General features: G+C 43.9%; 2 protein-coding genes across 3 annotated transcripts; one reads left to right on the plus strand and one right to left on the minus strand.

Moving 5' to 3' along the window:
- The first annotated feature begins 4,862 nt into the window (after nt 1-4,862).
- On the plus strand, nt 4,863-6,733 carry LOC4341459 (uncharacterized protein At2g34160). Its single transcript, XM_015787691.3, has 5 exons — nt 4,863-5,157; nt 5,571-5,619; nt 6,161-6,223; nt 6,321-6,385; nt 6,468-6,733. The coding sequence occupies exons 1-5, from the start codon at nt 5,041-5,043 to the stop codon at nt 6,570-6,572; spliced, it is 399 nt and encodes a 132-aa protein (XP_015643177.1). The 5' UTR covers nt 4,863-5,040; the 3' UTR covers nt 6,573-6,733.
- A 407-nt stretch (nt 6,734-7,140) lies between these two features.
- Nucleotides 7,141-10,721, minus strand: LOC4341460 (adenine nucleotide transporter BT1, chloroplastic/mitochondrial). Of its 2 annotated transcripts, none has more exons than XM_015787689.3 (4): nt 10,444-10,721; nt 9,112-9,796; nt 7,929-8,090; nt 7,141-7,854 (listed from the first exon to the last, which is right to left on the minus strand). In XM_015787689.3, the coding sequence occupies exons 2-4, from the start codon at nt 9,742-9,744 to the stop codon at nt 7,378-7,380; spliced, it is 1,272 nt and encodes a 423-aa protein (XP_015643175.1). In that variant the 5' UTR covers nt 9,745-9,796; nt 10,444-10,721; the 3' UTR covers nt 7,141-7,377. The 2 variants fall into 2 exon arrangements, with proteins under 2 accessions (XP_015643175.1, XP_015643174.1); XM_015787688.3 differs by having other exon boundaries at nt 9,112-9,801.
- Nucleotides 10,722-19,739: the final 9,018 nt, after the last annotated feature.

Consider the following 19,739-nt stretch of genomic DNA (forward strand, 5'->3'; position numbering starts at 1 on the left):
TCATCAGGTTCCGATCAAATATTTAATTTATCTCTTTATTTAAGTTCTAGATACATGAAAACTACAAATATATGATTAACTTATTTGGAGAAACCAAAATATGAAATAAATTTAATATTTTTGAGAGGAACCCATGGAGTCTGTACTGCAATACGATTTGGAAACCTGCACTGTAAAATGAAATGGAACTGTTTCTCCTCAATTGAACAGTTGAAATGAAATGGCTCGGTAACCTAGCCAAGTGCAGTTTTTTTTAAAAAGAAAAATGGGGCAGTAACCCTTCTTCCCGGTAAAGGTAAAACCCGGTTCCAACCAACCTTGAATCTTAGAGGAATTCTCTTGTAGCCAATTAATCACTGACGTCTCTCACTGACACTTTGGAAGTAAGCTGATGTGCTATGAGAGTGTGAGCTAGGAAAACTAATGTCTGGCTTTTCCCAGCGTCACCGCATCAGATCCACATATGACATCTGCAGACCCAAAGTCAAACAATTTCTTTTTTCAATTGAAATGTGACTGCTCTTTTGTTGCATCCTTCAAGTTTTCAATTAATTGTTTGGAGTGCGATGCTGTGACCACCCGTCCTTGTTTGACCGGCAAGGTGTCCCTGAATGTATTGACACCTATACGAGAGTATTGCTCAGGAGTTTAATATAATGATGAAATCTATAACATTTATATGTACATTACTCCTTTCATTTCATTTTAAGTGCAACCATACGTTTCCGCGTCCAATTTTAATCGTCTGTCTTATTTGAAAATTTTTTTAAAAAAATTAAAAACATAAGTCACGAGTAAAGTACTATTTATGTTTTATCATCTCATAGCAACAAAAATATTAATTATAAAAAATTTTCAAATAAGAAGGATGATCAAGGTTGAGCACAGAACTCATGGTTGTACTTGAAATGAGACGGAGGGAGTACATCTCTAATCATCATACAACTACTAGTTCTCCCGTTCCGTATTATAAGTCATTTTGAATTTTTTACTTTAGCTTTATATAAAAATATAACAATATTTAAAAAACAAACATATTATCAAATATATTAAATGCTAATTTTAATGAAACTAATTTGATGTTGTAGATATTGGTACAACTTTGTGTGTACAGAAAGATGGTAGTAAGAACAACTTTGTGTAAGCACTTAAGTTCTGTTTGATGATGCTTGATTTCCTGACACAATCAGGGCAAAATTATGGATCAATATCACCGCTTGTCACTGTGTCACTGCTCCACTGTCTGACATGCTTCCTCGAGTTATTTTGTACTACCTCCGTCCGAAAATAAATATAGCCATGGGTTTTCGCGCTTAACTTTGATCGTCCGTCTTATTTAATTTTTTTATATATAATTAGCATTTTTGTTGCTATGAGATGATAAAGCATGAATAGTACTTTACTCGTGACTTATGTTTTTAATTTTTTTCAAAAAATTTTCAAATAAGATGAACGGTCAAAGTTGGGCGCGGAAAACCATGGTTGCACTTACTTTGGGACGGATGAATAGTACTACTCCCCTCGTCCCATAAAATATCCAACTTCGTAGCTAGAAATTGATTTATAAGTCACCTATAAACTACGTCCAACTTCATAGTTAGAAATTGATTTTTTTTTTATAAGACAGGTTAGGTGTCAATAGGAAGCCATGAAAGTCTGTGCTGCAAAAATATTTTTTGTTTTGGGAACATGTACTGGAAATGAAAGGGAACTGTTCCTCAATACGAACAGTTAGCTATGCGGTGTTTTCTTTTCAAACTTGAGTATAGAAGAATTTTCTTTGTGCCAATTAATCGCTGTCCTCTGCCACTTTCTGAAGTAAAAGATAATGTGCTGTGCTCTAGGAAAAAAATATCTGATTTTTCCCTGCATGAGATCCACATATATGATGTCCAGAAGTCAAACAAAAAATATCAATTGAAACGTGATTACTTGTTGTTACAGCCTTGAAGTTGAACTCAACTTATCATGTTTTAATTTTCTTGAAGCTCGTTTCAATTTTCTTTTTCTTGAAGTTGAAGTTATAGGAAGACTTATTTAGTCATGTTTTGATTGTTATTAAGTGTGCGATATATGATCACCAGTTTTTCTTTGCCCCGCACGATTACGTTGAACCGTGGAGTTGGAGTAATGAGTTAACACATTCAGGGACACCTATACTAGCGTTTTGTTCCGGTTAATATAATGATGATATATGTGTGATATTTATATGTATATAAAATCTATATCTCTAGCCATCTATAATTCTATACCACAAAATTTACTAATACTGTATTTTTTTTTGGAATAGACAAGTGAAAGAAACTAAGGAGCCAGGGCAATTTTTATTATCATGCTTATCTTTATCTATTATAAGAGTTTAAGATGTTTTTGCCATGGCTTCGTACGTCGTCGCCTGTGTCCGATTCGATCACGCATGAAGCAGCATGATGCCCACGTAAAAGCCTTAATCCGTGATCCATCGTCGTCGGACACTAAGTGCACGATTTTGGTCCATGGCCACCATGCATGTATGGCACAACAAAAAGTAGTAGAACCAGACACGGAATGACACGTCCTCCTGACTGTAGAATCTAAAACCCAACCCGTTACAACTGAAGGCCACCCAAAGCAATCGTTTTTTTTATTGTGAACTCACTAAACAAGAGATTGGTAATAGGATTACAACGTATACATAAGGACTCTTCGTTTTTGTTTTTGTTCGTACCCTTAAGCTTCGATCATGGCACAAGGAGTCTCATTGATTGCCTTAGTAAGAAAATTCTGAATTTTTAGAATTGATTGCCTTAATAAGAAAATTTTGATTTTTAAATTTTAATTTTGAAGTTGTTCTTAATATATTTTCAACGTTGTTTGCTAAATCTATATCTATACCTATATACCTATTTAAAAAATAAGTAAGGCTTCTCGTAATATTTTTGGTCCATTTTTTTCGCTGTTTTCTTTTTCTATCCCGCTTTGATTTTTTTTCCGGTGTTTCCCACAACCCTTTTTTTGGATCTCATCCAATTTTTCCACACGCGTGCTACGCACTATATTTTTTTGTCACTTTGTATATTGCCCGATCCACCACCTTGATACGTTTCCTGCTTCAATTGATTAAAAAATCGATTCCCTACCTCTTTTGATTTGGCTTTAATTTTCCCGGATTTAATCTCCAGCCGCCGCCTAGGCCGACCCCTAACGCCGCCGCCACATCGATCTACCTCCCCATACGTTTTCTCTTTCCGTTGATTGCAAAAATCGATTCCCCACTCCTCTCTCATTGTTTCCTCCATGATTTCCCCTTTCAATTTGGCTTTACTTCGCCGGATTTAATCTTCGTTTAATGGTCAGCAATGATGACCGACCGACGAGCTTCCCCAATCCCTTTTTGTCCCGAGTTTTGCGGATTTGCTCCGATTTGGAGCAAACGAAAAGAGGAGATCGAGTGGATCAAAAGCTCTCAACCAATGTTGGGAGATAAAAAAAAGACCCAACTAGATTTTAATGGGGAGGATCGGCCCCGTCATCGTACGGGGGAGATCGAGTGAATCAAAAGCTCTGAACCAATGTTGGGAGACCAAAAAAGACTCGACTGGATTTTTGATGGGAGGATCGGATCCGTCATCGTACGGGGCACAAAAGGATTTTTCTTCCGAAGGTTTAAGACGCTGCTAAATGGGGCGGTTGTGCTAGCTGGGTCTAAGGTTCCACTTGTGGACCGAACCGGACGGAAGAGAGACAGTCCGAGCGGAGAGAGGTAGGAGACATCAGACCGTGCTTGGGGTGAAAAGGAAAAAAAAAGTAATGGGCTTTTGGCTCAAAACCAAGAAATTTTTTTTATTAACCTTTTCAATTATAGTGTAAAGCAATCATGATGTTTCAAATTATTGATCATTTCATAATAGATGTTGTATCACTAGGAAAATGTATTTACCCGTTGCAACGCACGAGCATTTTTTTAGCAGAGAATATATAAGAAAATTATGACGTACGAAAACAAGGAGATGTAGAAAAGTTTTTATAACACAACCGAGCAAGACAGAACGTACATCAATGATTAAACTGATTCTAATTTGGTACTGTTGTCCAAATGAAGTTTATCACGCCTCAGGGGCAACCTGGAAAAAAATGTCAAATTCTTTTAGATAAGCTATTAGTTATATAAATAAATTACGAAGAGGACACTACAAGTCTCGATTTTGCATATGTACGGCAGGCGAGCGCTGCAGCGTGTGTGCGACATTATTGATGCCGGCTGCGGCTGCAGTAGACCTAGCAGCCAAACATGCCGTTCAAGTTTTTCATGGTTGTCGCTTGCGCGATCCCTGTAGAGGATCCTTGTAATGAGATTTTGGTTCAGTGCATGTGATCTTCTGTGTTTTGCTACTCCTTCGTTCTCAGTATCCAAATTTAAATTTTCAAACTTAACTTGTAAGTTGATTTTAATATATTTCCAATGTAGCATTTTTTTTAATATTGAGTTTTAAGTCGCTACGAATACATATATAAAAATTTCACCTATAAATTAATTTTATTTTCTAATAAATCGTTTTAGCTTACGAAGAAATATGGGCAAACGCTCAGGAGTCAGGACCTCAGTCCATCAGAAAGTAGCCAAGTTGGGCCAGACTACACCCAACCCAATTGCTCTCTAATATCCTGGTCGACAATGGGCCCAACGACCCCGCCCAGCTACGACTGGGCCTGCACAGTCCGTCTCCGACCCGCGTGGCCTCTCCCGAGCCAGAGTTGCAACCGCACCGCTTCCGAGTTCCGACCGAGCCGGACTCGAACTCGAACCCGACCCGTACCCCCCTTGTATTCTTCCTCCCCCAATATAAGCGGCCACCACCCGATAGGGCTTCTTCCCCAATCTCGCTGCCGCCGCCGGATTTGCTCCCCCTCGCGATTCCTCTTGCGCCGCCGCCGGATTCGCTCCCCTCGCGTGCTCGTCGCCGTTGCGCTGCGCCGGGTTGTGGTTGTTCTTGGCGGCTAGGTCGTGGGGTTTTCTTGTTTCGGAGGTAGGGAGAGGTTTCGTTAGGGTTTCGGGCGGGGATGGAGGAGGTGACGGAGGCGGTGAGCAACCTGTCCATCACGGAGCCGCACAAGAAGAACCGGATCCAGGTCTCCAACACCAAGAAGCCGCTCTTCTTCTACGTCAACCTCGCCAAGGTCAGGATTCCTCCCCCTGTTCCTTGTTGCTGTTCGATTTTTTTTTTTTGTTACCGGATTTTGTGTGGCGGTTTGTGATGAGGCAATAGCGAGTGGATGCTGCTGCTGTTTCGTCGATTTGATTTGACCGATTCTTGTTTGTCCCCTTATCCCGCCTAACAAAGAAGATCCTTTTTGGTGCTTCGATCCGTCGGGGGGTTTTTCGTCTAAAACCCTAAAAAGCTGCCCTTTGATCGATCTATTTCTATTTTAATCTTCAAAGACCTAGCTTTTGAATCAAGTGTCGATTTTGTTTTCTTGTTCGTGATTTGCTTTTATGAATGTATTGGTAAAGCAAATGTTTGTGTCGCATTACAATAAATGTCTACGATACTTTGGAGTTGGAGCTAATGTTGTTTTTCTGATGATTGCAGAGATACATGCAGCAGCATAATGAGGTGGAGCTCTCGGCGCTCGGCATGGGTAAGCACTTTCGCCCTTAGTTATTAATCCTTTCGGAGTATATATGCATCTGTTGTATTGATAGTTGCAATCTGTAGTTGTTGTCAAATTGATGCGATGGATCTGTTATGCAAGGAATAAACTTACAACTGTTTATATGCCTACTCTAGTGTCAATGTTTGGTGACAGAATAGCCATTATATAATTTTGATTTGCAATTCATGTCAAATGCCCCATCTCACGATCATTTATTGATTCCTTGTGCAACTTCTTTATGAAAGGTCAGCAGTGGAATGTACAACTAATATGCGTGTATTGACTAATGACCATAGACATGGCTTCACAATCATCAATTTCCTGTGTAACTTGGCAATTGGCATTGTATTTTCTGCTGTTGTTTCATTCTAGTCATCCATCTGAATTTTAGTGGATTTTCTACCATGATTGAGTTTTTTATTTCATTTTGTATGTTAAAATCTGCTGATGTTTCTTCTAGCTGCCACTGCTCATGCTTGTCGTTATGATGTTTTCAAACAGCTAAACCTCTTATTTATTATTTCAGCCATTGCCACTGTGGTGACTGTTGCGGAAATTCTAAAAAATAATGGCCTTGCTGTTGAAAAGAGTAAGTTCATGCTGCCTTATTATCCTGTTGGTCGACGCCGGAATCCTTTTGTACTAAGAAGTCAATGTCTCTTAACTACTCGATCAAATTCTTGCAGAGATCATGACATCAACTGTTGATGTCAAAGACGACTCAAGGAGCCGTCCTATGCAGAAGGCGAAGGTTCGTTTATTTTCCTCTATTCCATGCCTGTTTCATTACCAGGACAACGATTTCCTTATTCTGATCCTGTTGCGATGTCCAGATTGAAATTTTGCTTGGGAAGACGGAGAAGTTTGATGAGCTGATGGCAGCTGCTGCCGAGGAGAGGGAAGCCGCGGCTGCTGCTGAGGGCGAGGAACAAGGCTAGCTAAATAAACTATTTTAAGTTGGCTGTTGAGTTTAATTTAGTACTCCTGCTAGGTTTAAGTTTCCGTTTATTGTGGTCAGCAAGAGACTTATCTTGTGTAATCAAAAAGCTCTGCTTATTTGATTCGTTTGAATGATAGTTCATGGTGCCTATTTTTGTTATTTTTTGTGTATTGCAATGTTGTTGTGCTTAAAGCTTTTAGCTTCTCGGTTTTCTCTTTAAAAGATGAAAATAATCCTTCCCAGATAAACCCAAGAAAGAGTGTAGTTTTTCTGAAGACAAAAACAGGTTGCTCTGATGGAGCAGGGGAAGCATATAAAAGACCGAACAAAATCGTGACAAAACTCAAAACTGTTGATTAGCAGCAGGTTTATGTTTCAGTTAAATATGGCCGACAAGAGACATACATTGTGAGGCTCTGCCAATTTGATCCGTTTGAATGGTAGTTCATGGCATATTAATAATTCTTGGTTATTTCTCTTGAATTCTGTATCGTATGTTCTAGTCATGCCCGTGCAATGTGATACGAAAATATTCTTGACACGACGACATTAATACGCATATAATCTAGAACAAAATCACGACAAAACTGCTTCCGCTCAGGATGACATTGTTGTTCATAGATTTGAACTCGAGCACAAAAGAAGCCAAATAATCCTTTGACATGAAGCCAAAGCCAAAACTTTGATCTAACAGATATCTCAAATATCTTAGTCCTAAACTTTTGATTGTTAATCATCCAACTTGCATTTCTCAACGAAAGAAAAAGAACTAGGGGACTCATCTTCCTTCAAGAGCACATGCTTCACTCACTATCCTGATCATCTTCAACCAGTATCTTCTTGCAAGCTTCATAGCACATGAATGAGATTCCAGCCGCAGGCATCAGCTTGATGCAGCTCGGCCCAAGCCCCTTGTAAAGGCCGCCAATCCCTTCATTCTCCATTATGCAATACAGAGCATGGAAGACATTCTTGTAGACCTGCCTGCCGCCTACCGCTCCGACCTGCATTTGCTTGCGAGCTACCTCGAGAGGGAAGGTGGCGGTGCTCGAGATGGCACCCGCGGCTGAACCGATGAGAAGAGTCGCGATGTTGCTGATCTCCTCCTGCTTGAATGTCTTCCTGTAGAGCTTCTTCAGGGTGTCGTAGGCATAGTAATTGGTTGCAGCGTATGGCACCACGCCGATCAGACTCGGTGTCAGCCCGCGGTAGAGCTCTGAGGGGCCTTCCTCTCGTAGTATCTTGACGAAAGCATGGAGGAAGTTGTTATAGACATCTTTCTGCAGAAAAAAGTAGGGTTAGGTGGGTGTACACAGAGAAATGCACTTGTGTAAGTTAACGGAGTTTTATTCACCTCAATAGTCAATCGGGTCTTGATCAATTCCAAGGGGTATGTGCACAATGTTGAGCTAACCCCAGCAAGTGCTCCAGCAATAAGCGATGGAGGGAAGGGTGTCTTAGGGGACTCATCAGCCTTTGGAGTTAAGAATTTCTTGGCTGTATCGAAAGCAAATAGCTGCATTTGGGCAAAAGACAAAAATCAGTTGAATTAAGGTATTGCTATGTCTTAATAGGTGAATCAAAGAGAGACTGATTAGTTGCTACGAATCCTAGGTACTTCTGACATCCTAAAATTCATAAGAAAAAAGTGGTCACATAATCTCAGTCAAAGTCAAGTGTAACAAGTATCCATCCACCGCCTCATAAAACCAAAATAAATGTCTTTAGCAATGTAAGACCATGGAAGTGAAGATTAACAAAAGCAAAACTGTTTTTCACAAGTTTATTTTGGACGCACTAAGTCAGCATTTCCCAGAAGTTAAACATCTTACTATTCATGTTTTGGCATATAGCCAGTGCCTAACAAAGCATACACTTAAATAAAGCGAGTGAGCTCAAAATATCAGAATGAAACAATAAAAAATATAAGAAAGCTACATAGTCCATACTTTGACTTGCTTAAAGTCTCGAGATCACTACACATATAGATGTTTGTAGTCATGAAGATTAGAGTCAACCATGAAAAAATGGAGAACATTAAAATACCATTGTGGTGAACCCAGACTCCTTTGTTAGAAGTGTATTTCCTAGTTGCATACCTACTTTATTGATAGAAGGCTGATTGTCATATAAAATTGACTACAGTGTGGCATTGCCTTATTATTGAGAATAGCGGAAATATTATTGAGAATAGCGGAAAATCCATTTTCCATAGGGTGTTTTACTGCTTTTGATAGGCCATCCACAAAATTGAAGTGGTTATAAGTTAGTAGTTAATACAAATTGTCTTTTCCTAAGCATCCATCTAACATTAGCATCTCAATGGAAGGTCAAAAAAAAACTATAGTTTGCTCAAAATTTAAAAGGACGTCTGGCTCACATAAGCCAACACCAGTTACAACTTGGATCCAATACAACTAATATACATTAGTTACATCTTTGTTCAAACAAAAAATGTATTAGTTCTTATAATAAAGTTAGGCAATAGGACTTTGGACTTTGTAAAGGATCAACATAAGCCAACATTTATAACTTACCTCAATAGCCTTGCTTGGTGCAACTCGGATGACATTGACAAAGTTCCCACGGAACAGCCCTGTCCACCCCTCGGTCTTCATGATTGACTGGAATACCTCTGTCATAGAGTCCCCATTGCTCCCAACCATCAAATGGGTCCTAATCGTCTCCAGAGGTGCCACACAAGTCCTCGAGACAGCTCCCGCAACGGCTCCGCTAACCAGCCGCCTCAAATGTGGGTTCCCAATCTTAATTTTCAGCTTCAGCCCACGTTTCTTGGCTTTCTTCACAGCCTTGCCATCCACCACCTCTTCCTCATTGACAGATTCAGCCTCAGTCCCAGGAACTTGGTACCCCACTGCTGAGGAGACATACTTTATGCAATGATCAGCGAACGGAATCTTGAAGTCATGCTCGGCAGGACTGGGTGCCACTGCTGGTGCAGCTGTGGACACTTTGAGACCGACGCTAGCAAACAGCCCACCATGAGGGGAGGCAGAGCCATGTAAGCTCAAAGAGAAGCCCTTGTCTTCATGCAAATCCCAAGGGAACCGGAGCTCCGGAAGTTGTGGGACAGACCAGCCCTGCTTCTTCTCCAATGTCAGCACGCTGTTCTTGCTCTTGGCCGACATCGCCACCATCGTCGCTGCCATCTCCTGGAAAATGTTTTTGCCTCAATCTACAGCACACAGTGAAGGCGGGCGACTGCACTGCATTGACAGCCACAACAAGAACCGCATTCTCAGCCACCAATCCCAAAAGTTGGAAACGAAGAAGAATACATCAAGTGCCCTACCATCTCCACTACCACAATTCTAGCACAATGGAATCACAACTTTATGGACCAATTAAACATTTTCACTACTTGACCATAAACATGGGGCAGATTCAGTGAACCTACCCGCCCTCTCCAGAAATCGCTATGTATTACAAAAGGCAAAATCTAAAGTTACTTTGAAGCATACATCAAGCAAGGAAGAAACAAAGAATCTAGGTAAGCAATTAGCAATGGCAAACTGTAATAAAGTCCAAAGAACCCTTCAAGGCATGGGCAGACCTAACATGGGGGCATGGGGTTGAGATAAACCTAGAAAAAAGAAGAGTTTATTTTCTTTTCTTTTTTTTCACTGGAAACAAGCTGCTATACTACAGCACCACACAGGAAAATAAGATTAATCAGAGGAGACGAAACCAATCCCAATCCGGATGAATCTCCAATCTACGCCGCACGAGGTGCCGCTTAGGAGGAGACCAGGAGGGATGCTACTGCTACGAAGCGGGGGCGGTGGGAAGGAGGAGGGGATACTAGCTACGAGGTGGAAGAGGGACACTGAGTAGCGGAGAAGGAATACCTTAAAAAACCCGAGGTGGCGGAACGAGGCTGGCTGGCTGGCTGGGCCGGCCGACCTCGCCGCCTCTCCGAACTTTGCTCGCCGGCCGTGCCGTGCCGCGCCGCGCCGCGCCCGCGCGCGAGGGAGCGGAGAAGGCTAGGACGGAGGAAGAGGAGGCCGTCCACGCACCCTCCGGGCTCGCTCGCTCGGCGGCGGCGGCGCGCGCGAGGAGGCGAGGAGGAGGGCGCGGCGGCGGCTCCGGCAGAAGAAGCAGAGGGGCGATAGAAGGAGGCGGCTGTGGAGGGTGGAAAAAGGGAAAAAGAGGATATGAAAGGGGGAAGAAAATGAAGGGTGGGGTGTGTGGGTTTGGAATTGTTTGGACTCAAAATATTTCCTTCTCTTCTTTTTTTTTATATCTTTTTATGTTGCCGTCGTTTTTTGTCTGTTGACTGTTTTTTCTTCCGGAATTGCTGTATATCTGTCGACAGATTTTTGGTTAAAAATCTGTCGATTTCTTCACCGTATGATTTACTTTGAGATTTGTGCGCGTGCCTTCGAGTGAAAAAAAAATGCCGCTAGAGCATGGAATCGACCACATGATGTCAGGATAACATGACGTGCATCGTACCAACTGTGCAAGAAGCGACTGATTACTTTGCTGCTATACCTAACGTTTTTAAAACTTTCACCGCAGTTTCATAGTTAAGTACACTACATTTACAGTGTAATTTTTAATAGATGCAGGTGTAATTTTTGTTTTACATGGATGGTAATTTTTTTACTCATGGTTGTTTTGTTGTACTGTAGTTAACCTAATTGTTTGAGGTGTGATTTGATATTTTCGGACTATATATATGCCGTCATATTTTTCATAAAAAAAATAATCGGCATGTATTTACATCGTAAATCTTCAAAATTATATATGTAATTTTAATATATTTACGCTGTAAGTTTTAAAATTACATATGTAATTTTAATATATTTATAGCGTAAGTTTCAAAATTACATATGTAACCCCAAAAAATTACATGCGTAAGTTGATGTAAGTTGCTTATTTTTCCTTTTCTTTTTAGCAGCATCACTGACGTGATTAATGTCCAGTGACTGACGTACATTGATACGTTTTCATTTGAGCAGCACATGGTGATGGCTTGAAAATTCGACTGATTTTCTAAAGAAAATCTGTCGAATGATTGTTAGACAGTCCCTTTTTCTTCTCTTTTGTTTGGACCGATTTTTGATGGTTTTGGATTGCTTCAAGATTCGTGTAGCGACTGTAACCTACTTCCTCCGTATTAGAATATAAGGCTAGGATTGGATGTGACATTTTTCAATACTACGAATTTGGACAGAGAGTTCCTAATTTTACGAATCTGAATAAGGAGCATGTCTGGATTCATAGTATTATATTGTTTCTATATGGAGTCTATCCAGATTCGAAGTACTGAGCTTGTTTAAATTTGTAGTACTAAGAAATATTCCATCTAATCGTAGGTACGATGGTAATAACTCTTTGCTGTCAGATAGCAAGGCAACACAGGAGCAACGGCATAGGCGAGCCACAAGGATTGAGATAGTCTGCAATTAAATGCGCGGTACCTATGTCACTGATATATGGGTCTAGTGGTCATTAGGTCCACATGTCAGTGATAAAGTCACGTGACTTCAACTGCAGAGGATCCTGATATGAGCCGTAGGGGTGTACATTGGGCATTAGACAGACACGGATAACCAGGTTTTTTTTTTCCTCTCTCTCCGTTTTTTGTTTTTCTTTTTTACGTTGGTTAGTTGAGGTGAAAAATAGATTCACGTTATATCGAGTACCCCGCATGTAAGTTACAATGGCACTCGACCTAAAGAGATACATAAAGTTTCTGGATATTTATATTTTAGCCTTTTTTAAAAATAGTTTACAAATAGACCCTAGAAAAATTTATTCTAAGAATGCAATCTTTTTCTCAGATCAGGGTCAAGGCGACGAGGTTTAATGTCTCAGCGACAAAGACACTGACGCTAATACCCTTGTCCTCTATGGTAGCTACGGGCATGTTTGGATCCTGGGCAAGTGTCATCCTAGCCTCGCCAAGCAAAGCTACGCGTTTGCAACCGGTAAAATAATCTGGCTTTGTGGGGTAAGAAAAATCTAGCTAGCCAAGGAGAGCCAAATCGGCTCTCCTTTGATGGCAAACTCTGCTTGCGCGAAAATGTTAGAACGAGGGCAACACATACTTCTCCAAAATTAGCGATTTTTTCAATGACTCGCACAATCTTACCAGCCTCTTCTTCCATTTCTTTGTTGCGAACTCTCGCTTAGGCTTTGTTGAAAATTGTTCTCTCCATCAACTCATAAATACAGCGAACAATCAGTCTGGATCTAAAAGGAAAAATGATTCACGGAAGAACTCAGCAACAATAATTCATCTGCATCAGCTAGCCACTAATACTTATACATGAAGCAAAACCATCCAAACATAGAAGCCACTGCAAGGTTAGCAAGCTGGCAAAGAGATGGTTTAGTGCTGCCGAGCTTGGCTAGCTGGGCTAGAGAGCCAAACACACATTAAGTCGCTGAGGTGAAGGGGATCGACTAGTACCGAGAACCTATTTATAAAATAATTTCCAAAAGAACAAAACAAACATATTTTTCTTTACAAATAGGTCATCGGTAGCTTTTTGGCGCTGAGTATTTACATTTAACCATTTTAAAAAATATTTTATAAATAGGTCCTCAACGCTAGTTTCTTTGGCGCCAACCCCTCTACATCTCGGTTGCTAGGGAGTGAGGGTGTCAGTGCTAGCGTCGTTCACACCGAGACGTTGGACCTCGGTGTAAGGTTACTAGCATTAAGAAAAAGGTCTATCTATGGAATAAGTTTTTTAGGATCTACTTGTAAAATAAGTTTTTAAAAGGAGCAAAAATATAAAAAGTCTACCTGAAAGTTCTACTATAGATAGGCTCAAATCTATCATAAAATGACCTAAACCTTCCTAAAGTCGGTTTTCAGATAAGAAGTACAGTAATGTTTTCTATATATGAAGAAGCCACAGCAATGTGTGGGCTTATCACCGGTTATTCTTATATTTCTCTTCTGCAACTCCCTTCCATTTGTACCCATGGAGAAAACTTTAAATATTTCATGCCAAGAGAGTTAGGGAGAGTTTGGATGGGAGGGACTAATTTTAGTCCGTATATGTTTAGGCGCTAGTTAGGAGTATTAAACATAGACTAATAATAAAGCTAATTGCATAAATGAGAGCTAATTCGTGAATTTTTAAGCCTAATTAATCCATAATTAGCACATGTTTACTGTAGCATCACATAGGCTAATCATGAATTAATTAGGCTTAATAGATTTGTCTCGCGAATTAGTCCAAGGTTATGGAATGGGTTTTGTCATTAGTCTATGTTTAATATTTCTAATTAGTGTTCCAACTTCTGATGTGATAGAGACTAAAATTAGTCCCGTTATTGCATCCAAACACCACCTTACACTTCCGCTTCTAAATATAAAATGTTTACTTTTTATATTTGGGATAGAGGTAGTGCAGTTTTAACTGACTTTATCTGTTAATCATTTGTTAAAGGCCATAACAACTGCCAGATATGATTTTGATCTACGCTTGTCGGTGATATGGGCCCGGGGGTATCACGTCTAGAGGGAGGAGGCTGTCCTCAAACCCACGTGGCTCCCCGCGAGGGGGGATCAAGCCCGGGGTGGAGCGGTGGCTACCCCCACCCAGCTAGAGGGAGGAGGCCGCCCTCAAACCCACGTGGCTCTCCCCGAGGGGGGTCGAGCCCGAGGTGTTGTGGCGGCTGCCCCCTCCCAGCTTGGGGTCGGGCCATCCCCAAACCCACGTGGCTCCCCACGAGGGGGGATCAAGCCCGGGGTGGAGCGGTGGCTACCCCCTCCCAGCTAGAGGGAGGAGGCCGCCCTCAAACCCACATGGCTCTCCCCGAGGGGGGTCGAGCCCGGGGGTTGCGGCGGCTGGGTGGGGGTGGCGACTGGGTCATGGTGAACCTCTTCCCCATGGCCCTCAGGGGCCAAGCGCGGGGTTGGCCCATGAACCTGCTGCCGCATCGGTTCACTCCTGGGAGGACTCTTGCAGTTTTGAGCTCCGGGTGCCGTCGAAGCCCGGGACCCCCTCTGCTGGCTCTTCTGTAGCGGCTGGCTTTGGTCCCGCCGGCTGGCTACGGTGCCCGGCCCGGCTCAACTGATCGTCCTTTCAAGTTTCAAATATTTTCAATTTTTCAATTCATTAGCTTAAAATCTTATATTTAATTTCCCCCCATTCTATTCTCATGGCCCTGCGACGCTCGCGTGTTGCGCATTTGTTTGGCCCCTCGGTGGTAAGAGCCCAACCTCTCTCCCATCTACATGAACGATTCTTCGCTAAGTGTGGGGGCTAAGTCTTCTAGCCTTATCCTAGCCTTTAGTTGAGCTCCGGGTGCCGTCGAAGCCCGGGACCCCCTGTGCTGGCTCTTCCGTAGCGGCTGGCTTTGGACCCGCCGGCTGACTACGGTGCCCGGTCCGGCTCAACTGTGGACGGGGATTGCTGGCTCTAGAATTTTTCGGCTCCCACACTCGTGCGAAAGTAATCGTCCATGAAGAAGGAAGAGAGATTGGAAGGAAGCCACCGAAAGGAAAGAGCGAACAAAATGTGTAGCGTTGGGGCGCAGGTTCATGGGAGCTTGACCTCGTTTGTTAAGTGGTCGCAGGCTTCCCTAAAGGGTTCGAAGCCCAGGGTGGGGAGCCCTCTTCGAGCCAAAGGTTTGAAAGCTCGCGACGTGTAAACAAGGATAAACAAAGGTAACAAAGGAGGTGTTACAATACCCGGACCAAAGCAGACCTCTATGGGAAAGCTCAGCGTTGGCCGGGGACTCTTTTTGAGCATAGCATTTGTAATACTTCCTTTAAGTATATATCTTCTTTATTCATGCTTATCAGCAAAATTATCATGGCTTATATTTATCTCTCACCCATCTCTTCCTCGCGGTCCCACGATTCCCACGTGTCGCACGCTCGTTTGCCCCCCTTGGTAACAAAAAGTTTGTATTCACTTCACCCATTCAAATGATTCTTTGCTAAAAGTGTGGGGGCTACGATTCCTAGCTCTATCCTAGCCCTGCGTCGAGCTTTGGACGCCGTCGACGCCCGGGGCCCCCTGTGCTGGCTCTCCCGTAGCAGTTGGCTTTGGCCCCGCCGACTGGCTATGGCACACAGCTTGGCTTGATTGCAGGTGAGGATTGCTGGCTATGGAAAGTTCAGTCCTCACACTCACGCGAAAATAATCGTTTGAATAGATGAAGTAGAACATGAACAGAGGTTAACAAAAGGCAGGAGCAAGCGAGGTGCGCAGCATGAAGTCGCGGGCCCGAGAGAATCTAACAGCGTTTGCTGAATATATACAGAAAATAAGTTCACAACCTAAGGTACGGGCCGGCGAGTCGCCCTCAAGTTGGGGCGAAAAAGACGCATGGGCCCTAGTGCCAACAAAGAATGGAGAAGAGACCGGGCCCACATCGTTAGACTAGGAGAGTGGCGTCAACCATGGCCACCGGGGGAAGGTTTTGGTCAGGGCTAACGCCGGGGGCTACTGTCGGTGATATGGGCCCGGGGGTATCACATCTAGAGGGAGGAGGCCGCCCTCAAACCCACGTGGCTCCCCGCGAGGGGGGATCAAGCCCGGGGTGGAGTGGTGGCTACCCCCACCCAGCTAGAGGGAGGAGGCCGCCCTCAAACCCATGTGGCTCTCCCCGAGGGGGGTCGAGCCCGGGGTGTTGTGGCGGCTGCCCCCTCCCAGCTTGGGGTCGGGCCGCCCCCAAACCCACGTGGCTCCCCGCGAGGGGGATCAAGCCCGAGGTGGAGCGGTGGCTACCCCCTCCCAGCTAGAGGGAGGAGGCCGCCCTCAAACCCACGTGGCTCTCCCCGAGGGGGGTCGAGCCCGGGGGTTGCGGCGGCTGCCCCTTCCCAGCTTGGGGTCGGGCCGCCCCTAAACCCACGTGGCTCACCCCGAGGGGGGTCGAGCCCGGGGTGGCGCGGCGGCTACTCCCTCCCAGCTAGAGGAAGGAGGCCGCCCTCAAACTCACGTGGCTCTCCCCGAGGGGGGTTGAGCCCGGGGTGTTGCGGCGGCTGCCCCCTCCCAACTTGGGATTGGGCCGCCCCCAAACCCACGTGGCTCCCCTCGAGGGGGGTCGAGCCCGGGGTGGCGCGGCTGCCCCCTCCAAGCTAGAGGGAGGAGGCCGCCCTCGCTTAGGGTCGAGTTGCCTCGACCCCCTCCACGTATCAGCCCACGTGTACAGGGTTAGGTGGGCGCGCCTAACGCCCACCTAACTGCATTTAAAGCGGTCTATGCAACCGTGCCATGCCGTATTTTATGCGGCGTGCTGTGCATCTGACCGGTCTGTGACCGGTTGAATGACCGATGGGACGGCGACTGTGTACCCCCGCTCTGTCAGTGTGTCAGGCGGCGAGCGGTGTGCTCTGTCCCATCTCATCATAATGATGAGGGGCTTCAAAGCCTCTTACCCCGGTCAGAGCTGGTCCAACCACTCTGAACTGACCCGGGTTCCCGTTTCCTGGTGTGAATGAGAACCCGGAAGTCCTCATCTATTAAATGGCGAATGACAAGGGCGCCCTGCATGATTTGATGGGCCCCGCGCAGCAACCGACGTGCAGATAGCTTCTGGGCTAAGGCACAAGACATGTAATTAATATAGAAAATATTTTCCCTTCTCCCTAGGTAGCACTCGCATCACATGTGGTATCCCCTTAGAGTATAAAAGGAGGACCATGCCTAGCGAGGAAGTGGGATCGGAGTGAGGATCCCTGAGCCAAAGCTTGTCTAACCCTAGCTTGCATACCAAGGATTCAGGGACTTTCTAAGCACAGAAGAATCATACACACAGGAGTAGGGTGTTACGCTTCATAGCGGCCCGAACCTGTATAAACCTCTTTTGTCTCATCGTCTTGGAGGAGCCTCCGAGATCAAGATCACACACACAGTTTCGCTCACCAAATCCTCGAATCTCACCCGCTGCCCCCGGCCGAACTCACGAAAGGGGTGTCTCACGATCTCCCGCTAGAGAGGATCACTCCTCGACAACGCTCCTATGCATCAAGCAATCACTGTTGGAGAAACCGTCTTAACTCCCGGTATGTAACCCCTGTAGTCTCGGGTTGTAACCCCCTGTACTACGAATCCGGTACTAAAGATTAGTCTCGGTTAGTGTTACCAACCGGGAGTAACACCAACCGGGACTGTTGGAGAAATCGTCTTAACTCCCGATTTGTAACCCCTTGTAGTCTCGGTTTGTAACCCCCTATACTACGAATCCGGTACTAAAGATTAGTCCCGGTTAGTGTTACCAACCGGGAGTAACACCAACCGGGACTAAAGAGAGGGTAGGGGCAGTCCGCAGTCCCGGCTGGTCCATTTTCCATTTTCTTTTTATTTTCTCCCAAATCGAGTGCCATGTATATACCAAAATCGAACATCAAATCCCCAAATTGAGTGCCATGCATATACCCAAATCCCCAAACCAAAATAACATCCCAAATCATTCACATCACAAATCCTAAGTTACTTACACACAAATTAAATACATCACAAATCTTAAAAAAATTACACACAAATCAAATACATCACAGATCGTTTATACATCTCAGATCCATGCAATGAATCACAAATTCTAAAAGAAAGAAATTATACATCTCTCAATCACAAATTATCAAAAAAAAAGCCGGAGAGAACCGCTGTGGCTGCCGCTCGCCACGGCCGGCGCCTGCCGCCCCGTGCGCGGCCCCGCCGCCCGCAGCCTGCCCGCCGACGCCGAGCGCCGGATGTGAGGAGGAGAGGGGAGAAGGAGGAAGGGGAGGAAGGCGAGGAGAGGGGAGGGAAGAAGGAGGAAGGAGATCTAAAGAGTAAGAGGAGAGGGGATGATCCGATCTTATCTAAATATCTTGGTGAGGAGGAAGTCTCGTATGGGACTTAACCAATCAGATATGGGAGAGAAATATTTACTCCCGGTTGGAGTCCAACCAAGAAGATAGATTTTTAGTCCGGTTGGTATTATCAACCAGGATTAAAGATCTAAATAATCTTTACTCCCAACCGGGACTAAAGATCTTATCAACCGGAACTAAAGATCCTCGACCTCCTGAGATGTCTCTGATAGGCCATGAACCGGGACAAAAAAATGATCTTTAGTACCAATCGGGATTAAAGATCAAAATTTTTATAACCGGGACTAAAAACAATCTTCAGTCCTGGTTCTTATTAGAACTGGAATTATTGTGGAAAACAGTCGACCCAGCCAAGATCATTTTTCCAACGGTGAATGAAGTAATGGCAGTTAAGCAACTTTTGTGCGCTGCAGAACCACCGCGTTGTCGTGCATTACACATGTTCACCGGCAAGGATTGACACCACAACAATTGCTGCTGAATCATCATTAGCTAAAACCGGATGAAGATCCTCTGTCGTAGTAATGGTACTACCACTACAACCATTGATATATGGATTTTATTTTTTATCATTTCACACATCATATTTATAATGATAGTGTTATTACAGTAGATGACGTGTATCATAAATCCACAGTAATAAATTGCTTTGCTACTTTTTTTTTCTAAAAAATATTTTTTTGTCTCTTTTCAGAAAAAGAAAAAAAAGCTTTGCCCCACTCCACTCCATTATTGTAAGCGGCACACGCGTCGTCTGCATCGGCGATCCACGATCGGCAGGAGCAAGGGGCGAGAGGCAATCAGTGACCAAATCGCACTTTTGCTTACACCACACGCCGACTGTCCGGACAGTGATCCAGCAATTAACTAAAGATCAGTGATACGGTTATGGTGCTCGGGGAACTCCGAAGTTGCACCTACGGACGCGTTTCGTTACGTCCAAAGCAAACATCAAACTATTGGCACGTCAAAAGCAAACAGCAAACTATAGGCACCACCTCACTGGTTTTACCACCAAAACTGTTTACATACCATTGAATCTTATAAGAAGGGGAGATATGGTAAGTGGGTCCTGATTTTTTAATAACATTTTTATTATTGAAGTATGACGACCTGGCAGCAGGGTTTACTTTTTTGTTCTAGAAAAAACATACTCACAGAGTTGCCGAAAACCGATGACTTTCGGATAACATCGTATTAAAACTAGCTAAAACCGACCGGTTTTGACAAATTAACCATCAACGGTTTTTAAAATGCTGATCAGTTTTGTGAACCCGCCTGGCGGTCAATAAATGGTTTCAAACGTTAATTTGAATCTTTCTTTTAGAAACGCGATAGTTGAGGACAATATGG

Source organism: Oryza sativa, chromosome 6 (assembly GCF_034140825.1).
Source record: "Oryza sativa Japonica Group chromosome 6, ASM3414082v1".
NCBI classification, from domain to species: Eukaryota; Viridiplantae; Streptophyta; class Magnoliopsida; order Poales; family Poaceae; genus Oryza; species Oryza sativa.